This window comes from Saccostrea echinata, unplaced genomic scaffold (genome assembly GCF_033153115.1).
Source record: "Saccostrea echinata isolate AGI-Se365-2 ecotype Australia unplaced genomic scaffold, CSIRO_AGI_Sech_v1 ptg000077l, whole genome shotgun sequence".
Lineage (NCBI taxonomy): Eukaryota > Metazoa > Mollusca > Bivalvia > Ostreida > Ostreidae > Saccostrea > Saccostrea echinata.
This window is the reverse complement of record NW_026889826.1, coordinates 1,164,344-1,170,592: the sequence shown is the minus strand read 5'-3', so window position 1 is coordinate 1,170,592 and position 6,249 is coordinate 1,164,344. Positions and strand designations below refer to the sequence as shown.

The 6,249-nt window shown below is 32.4% G+C and overlaps 2 protein-coding genes and 1 long non-coding RNA gene across 3 annotated transcripts; 2 read left to right on the top strand and 1 right to left on the bottom strand.

Moving 5' to 3' along the window:
* Positions 1–384: 384 nt before the first annotated feature.
* LOC133176639 (temptin-like) lies at positions 385–1,883 on the top strand. Its single transcript, XM_061311742.1, has 3 exons — positions 385–574; positions 1,237–1,387; positions 1,793–1,883. Exons 1-3 carry the CDS (start codon positions 395–397, stop codon positions 1,855–1,857), a joined length of 396 nt encoding a protein of 131 aa, XP_061167726.1. The 5' UTR covers positions 385–394; the 3' UTR covers positions 1,858–1,883.
* Positions 1,884–3,905: 2,022 nt separating this feature from the next.
* Positions 3,906–5,359, top strand: LOC133176638 (temptin-like). The gene is made up of 3 exons (XM_061311741.1): positions 3,906–4,090; positions 4,202–4,352; positions 5,253–5,359. Exons 1-3 carry the CDS (start codon positions 3,908–3,910, stop codon positions 5,315–5,317), a joined length of 399 nt encoding a protein of 132 aa, XP_061167725.1. The 5' UTR covers positions 3,906–3,907; the 3' UTR covers positions 5,318–5,359.
* A 327-nt stretch (positions 5,360–5,686) lies between these two features.
* Positions 5,687–6,166, bottom strand: LOC133176641 (uncharacterized). Its single transcript, XR_009719505.1, has 2 exons — positions 6,067–6,166; positions 5,687–5,875 (listed from the first exon to the last, which is right to left on the bottom strand). It is a non-coding gene; the product is annotated as an uncharacterized LOC133176641 (long non-coding RNA).
* Positions 6,167–6,249: the final 83 nt, after the last annotated feature.

Below are 6,249 nucleotides of genomic sequence, written 5' to 3'. Positions count from 1 at the left end.
TGTCAAGTTGACCTGCGGTTGACACTACATGTAGTTCCATCAAAGCAGTTTCAATTGTATTTAATTTATTTTGTATATTTACTATCGCTGTAAATATGTAAAATGCAAATTGATAAGTGATACTGAAATACATACTCTGCTTGGAACGACCAAGTGTGTACATGTGAATGGTGGTGAAATAAGACCACAGTCAATGTTTAACATTAGATAATTGCCGTAACGATGGAGATCATTTATCAGGACAAAATCAAGGTACTTGTATACAACACAGTAAGTCAGCTGTCCCACAACGTATGAATTCCCGTGACCAAAGATAAGGCATCCGCCCCGCTTCTAAACTGCTAGATAAGCAGGATAGTAACAGTCCACGCTGTGTAAGTGCTAGTGTACCATCATGAGGTCCCTTTTAGCTGTTCTGTTTTTGTGTGGGGCAGCCCTGTCCCACCCGGGTTTCCGTCTCCTCATCCCTAATGGCATTAATGTCCCTAACCCCTGCATTAATGTAGTCGGTTTATGGAATGCAGTTGGACACAACATAGAGATCGGAGGTGGACCAGGAAATGTTTTCGGAGCGGTAATATTTGATTTTCATTTGCATATAGTATCTTATTTAGAAAAAAAAAAAAAACCTCTCATTCATTCCTTTTTTTTTAATTTTGATTTATTAAGATTAATTAATTTTCATCTATTCAAATCATACCATGTATAGGTCTTGAAAGATACAATTCTAAACTTTCAGGAATAGTACCCCGAAATGATTTTCTAAACAGAGAGTAAAAAATAAGGAATAAACTTCTAATTCACCTCTACATATCCATGCTATTAGAGAGATCGATGTTTCAGCTGTAGATAATAATATATATCAAGTTCCTTTAACCACTAAAAGGGTTTATAGATGTTAATTCATTGTCAGAGTTCGCACAATGAAAGAAAAATTGTATAACATGAAAACGTTCAAAAAGATAATCTACCGTAACTGTAAATCACTAAATAATATTTTATGTCTCCTTATTTTTGCGAGATTGTTGTTTGGTATATATAAGCGAAACAAAATTTTCACGAATTTGGTTACTATTCAATTATTCTTTAATAGGAGAATAATGCACGAGAATGAAATTTTCGAGAGCAGATAGCCTCGCGTACTTACGCTAAAATAAAGTTATCGCGAGTAAAAACTGATTTACAGTATGTGTAGTCAGATGTATAACAGAGAAGAATCTGTCCTTGTGATTTCAGGATTTCGTGGCGGCCAATACTCAGTGGACCAAGGACTTGTGTCAGAAAGACTCCGATATGGACGGCAAGACAAATGGGGAGGAACTGGGAGACCCAAACTGTGTGTGGAAGCAGGGGGATGCTCCAGCAGGGGACGCAACTGGTCATCCAGGTATGACTTCTCTAATGTATAAGCTGGTGGACTAACTAAACGGCAGGGATAGATGGAGAAGGGGATATAATTTAATCATCTTTTATACGTTAAACAAAAGCGATTTCGAAATACAAGATTCCTTTCTTGATAAAATTAAGATTTTCACATCTATTTAATGATAATGTGAGCTTTAGGGACAAACTTTTATTGAAAAGGGAAAAACATTAAACAGTCTTCTATTTAAAGTGTGTGGTTTTTTCACATTAGAATAAATGTATTATTGCAACTTGAAATAACAATGCTTGTTATTCATCTCTGTCCGCTTCTGTGGGTACATATGCATGCGTGTATTTAGCTACAATTTATGCTAAAGTTTCTTCAAGGGTGGTTTTCATTCTAAGAGAATCCTCTCTGTATTTTCAGGTATTTGTGAGCCGATGTCTGATGCCAATTGTATGAAGGTTAATGCCAACATAACTTGTATATAACCATGCCAATTTCCAATTATTCATCGTGTACATTATTGCACATTTCATTAATTAATTATTTTGCACTGAATGTGTCATGGTAGTTTATGCAGTATATGTAGAATGTACATGTATTAATGTGTAGAAATGAGAATATTAAATGAATGAAAAATGTTTTGTTTTATTCACCTTCATTTTTTAAAGCAGCTTGTTTATGTTTAGAACTTTAATATGTCATCATCTGAACATGCAAATATGTTCTCCTTAATGTCTATGGAAGTTCGCTCCAGACAATGTTCTGGATTAGGTTATACAGTGTGGAACCCAACAATATTCTCTATCTATCTCTCTCTCTCTTTATATATATATGGCCATCTTAATTTATTAATTTCTCATGTACTGGAATATGTAAATTAAATACAGTGGAAACTAACGTCTGTTATAAAATGTAGAACATAAGGCATTGTAGTCTTGTCCCGAAGTGCAAGGAATCATGGGAGCCAATAACAAAGTGCAAGGGATCATGGGGCACAATTAATCACAACTTCTCGTGCCTTTCCGAGAAACAGAAAAACAACGTCGAATGTGTTAACAAAGGTATCCATATCAACCCCCTTCTCATCATAAACAGTGAAATAAATGTAGGGTAACCTCTTATCTGTAGTATCGTTAATTTTCGTAAATTTTGAATTGACTGCCACCCGGTAAATTCAAAATTTACAATATATCAGTCGATATTAGCTAAAATGTTTCTCAGAGGAGACAATACAACCCTGTCTAATCAATACTTTAATTAATGGGAAGTGAGTTCATTTTGTATAAAATTTGAAAAGTGATGGTGTTTCTTTTTTTTATTCGGATGAATTGTGTTTTAACTTGCAAAATACTAGTATAAAAAACTTGTCAGCATTAAACTTATTTCATATCAATATGCACATTAATTATGCTGTGGTGAAAGGTATTTCTCAGGTAAGCGATGTGACCCATGGGCCTCTTGTTTTTACATGTACATTAAATTGTGTATACATAGGTTATAGATGTATATTATGCATTGCACATTCGTGGTTTTGGTTATGCATTTGATATTTTTTTCAATAGATAATTGGTTATCGTATTTGAAAAATACAGTGGTCGCAAAATAAGATTTTGCGAAAGTTTCCAAAAGTCGCTAGTAGATATGATTTGTCCCAAGAATGTTCAATTAAGTCACGTTCACTTAAATGTATTTATTGCATATCAACGTAATTAATTTGTACTTGGAAGTGCACTTGTACACAGTATTTAGAGTACATTTCTAAATATTAATTAATTCACATCTCAGCGTATTGTAATTTCTTTTCTGCATAGTTATGTGGCATGTTAATATACCGCACATATAAGTTGCATGTTCCTAGGGGCCCAAAATACTATCCTACAGTGTATATTTGACATATACTTCTGATCATCTAACACCTAACAATCGAAAATCCGTGGAAGAACTTGCAGATTGGGTTAGAATTAAGTCACCATAATTAAATACAAATTAGCGATTCTTTTGTCTCAGACAGTTTGATATTTACTTGTATGTTGTGTTTCACATTTTTCCCTCTACCGCAGGATCAATGACCACTGTTCTGTTCAGTCGGGTTGCCATTTCATATTTCTGTTAAAAAAACGTTGTGAATTAAGGATAAGGCGAAATTGTAAGGTATCTCTTTATATTGATTAAATATTTTCCTTTTTAGTAAACAAACAAAACATAAAAATGAACAAATTAAACAACAACAAAATTAAAACTATATATTGTTAGTAATTTGTATCAAAGAGTAATCTTCGCATTACTTGTACCGATTTGTTCTATGAACACTATTATAGATGATTGTGACATATATAATACGCATGACACCTATTTTAGGAGAAGAATGCCATGCCCCTAATTGTTTGTTATGTCCAGTGCCTCGTGGGGAGATTGTTGGTGGGTTATATATTTAGTCAACTTTCCCGATATGAAAGACAAGGCACAGTATTATCACTTGTTACCGTCCAGAAAGATTCAAGGCCATTACAATCTGTACTCTAGACTTGGGCTGAAATGTTGTCAGGTGCCCTAACTGTGCTTTTCTTATCTTTCTCTGCGTTTGGACTTCCCGGCTATCGCTTGAAAATACCAAATGGAATAAATGTTCCTAACCCTTGTACCAATGTGTTTGGATTATGGAATGGAGTGGGACACAATATCGCGAACGGAGGGGGGTCACTAAATCCGTTCGGACAGGTACATGTACCTTAGAAAAAGTTTATGAGGGTGGCATTTTGCAAATGTTTTAGAATGTTCTGCTTAAATAAAGAAATTTAACAGCTTTTATCCCTTGTTTTGACAATTTAGGATTTTATGGACGCTAACTTTACCTGGACTCAGGAGCTATGTGGGAAAGACTCGGACTCTGATGGGAAAATTAACGGACTTGAACTCGGAGACTTTAACTGTTCCTGGTTTGAAGGACAACCTCCCATGGGGGACCCCACAGGACATCCAGGTACAAATTTATAGTATACTTAATATTGTACGAAATAAGGGATATTGGGGATCCAACCGGGTACCCCAGAAATTGCAGAAAAACACAGAACATGCTATGGATGCACTGGACATCTTCCTAACTTTGTTTAACCATATATATATATATATATATATATATATATATATATATATATATATATATATATATATATATATATATATATATATATATGTATGTATGTATATATGTATATATGTATATATGACATAGAACAGAATAATGCCTCTATTTTCTGAAGAAAGTAAATTGAGTCAAACATAGGGCAGGGTTTTGCATAGCACTTGTGCTTATAAACTATAGTAGAGCATTGTGAAACGTTCGCCTCAATTTCTTAAATATTGAATCTGTCACAACTGAACATAATCAACGGATTTCTCCAACCAAGTTATTCATGATCTCAAGAAAGAGAAATGCACAAAAATGAAAGAGGAAATGAGTAGCAGTGCTGTGACCATTTTAAAGATAAGAAAATAGAATTTTTTGATATTGTTACACAAGGTCTTCTGCAGTGAATTGGCGTGAGAAATTGGCTACAATAAGTAGCACTAATTTGGTAGTTAGATTACAAGATAAATAAAATGATAATATGGATATCATAATTTGCAACATATTTCCCGGAAAAGCGGGTAATTCCCCACATACTAATATGTCCGATACATTTGTACAAAATTATTAATAACCATTAAAATTAATTTATTGTATTTTTTGTTAGTGTTTTTGTTTATTTTATTTATTTTATTAAGGACTCTCTGTGCATTTATTACACGTATCATATCTGTTTGTGCAGTTCAAAGAAATTAAAGTCACAACTTGTCAAAACTTGCGATTTCCATAATTCAACTGTATATTTTTTTCCAGGTATATGCGAACCAATGGACGATCCCAAGTGTTTAGAAATCAACAAAGACATTACATGTTTGTGAGATTGCAGAAATTAAAATGTCATAGTTTATTAATTTTCATAAGCAGCGCTAAAATATTTATATTTTAGTTACAAATGTGATCTTTTTAGTTTTAATATATAACATTTATTTTATTCACCTTTTTTTTTTAATTGCATGACTACGCATTTTGCTTCAGCGATAATATAAACAGTTTTCTTTATAAATTTTGTTCTGGTGTTGTAGTTGAGTTTCTGTTTTTTTTAAAACCTGATAGGAAAATTTCTGATATAGATATATCACATAATTAATTCACAATTAGTCCACAAACTAAAACTGTAATTTTCATTAATACAGCAGTGCAATGTTTTTTTTATCCTTATTTTAACAAAAAAAAAAAAATGTAACGCATTTGGAAAATAAATATATTTACTTCCATTTACAGGATATTAACAGATAAAAAGAAAACACGTAAATAAATAGGTGTATAATAATAACAAAAGGCAAAATACTAAAACAAGCATATAAAAAATACAATATCAGAAACTGGATTTTCCTGGGTTGACTGACTTCAAGTTTGAGATCCATCAAAATGATGTCCTAAAAAAGAAAGAAAATGATATGTGAAGACAAGTCTAATGTCATTTAGAAAACAAATTCTATACTACATGTAGGACAGGTGTGGTTAGTTTGATAAAAGTATATAAAGATTATACTGAAAGAAAAAAGATTTTATTTTGATCATTGTTTTGAGTAAAATACACTTTAAATAAATAAATAAATAAATATACCTTCATTATCATTCGATGCATCGTGATCACTTGGTGCTACGTACAAGGTTTGACCTTTTCTTCGTATCTGTAAAACATTTATTTTCATCATTTTGTAATTCTATGTTTGATGGCTTTTTTTTTTTAATTTGTAAAGTACATATCATGATACATAAATAAAACGTCACTAATCATTGGTGTAAA

Coding starts and splice junctions, on each gene's coding strand:
- LOC133176639 (XM_061311742.1), top strand. CDS start 395: ATGAGGTCCCTTTTAGCTGTTCTGTTTTTGTGTGGGGCAGCCCTGTCC. Junction 575..1,236: donor CAGGAAATGTTTTCGGAGCG/GTAATATTTGAT, acceptor TTGTGATTTCAG/GATTTCGTGGCGGCCAATAC. Junction 1,388..1,792: donor GGACGCAACTGGTCATCCAG/GTATGACTTCTC, acceptor CTGTATTTTCAG/GTATTTGTGAGCCGATGTCT.
- LOC133176638 (XM_061311741.1), top strand. CDS start 3,908: ATGTTGTCAGGTGCCCTAACTGTGCTTTTCTTATCTTTCTCTGCGTTT. Junction 4,091..4,201: donor CACTAAATCCGTTCGGACAG/GTACATGTACCT, acceptor TTGACAATTTAG/GATTTTATGGACGCTAACTT. Junction 4,353..5,252: donor GGACCCCACAGGACATCCAG/GTACAAATTTAT, acceptor ATTTTTTTCCAG/GTATATGCGAACCAATGGAC.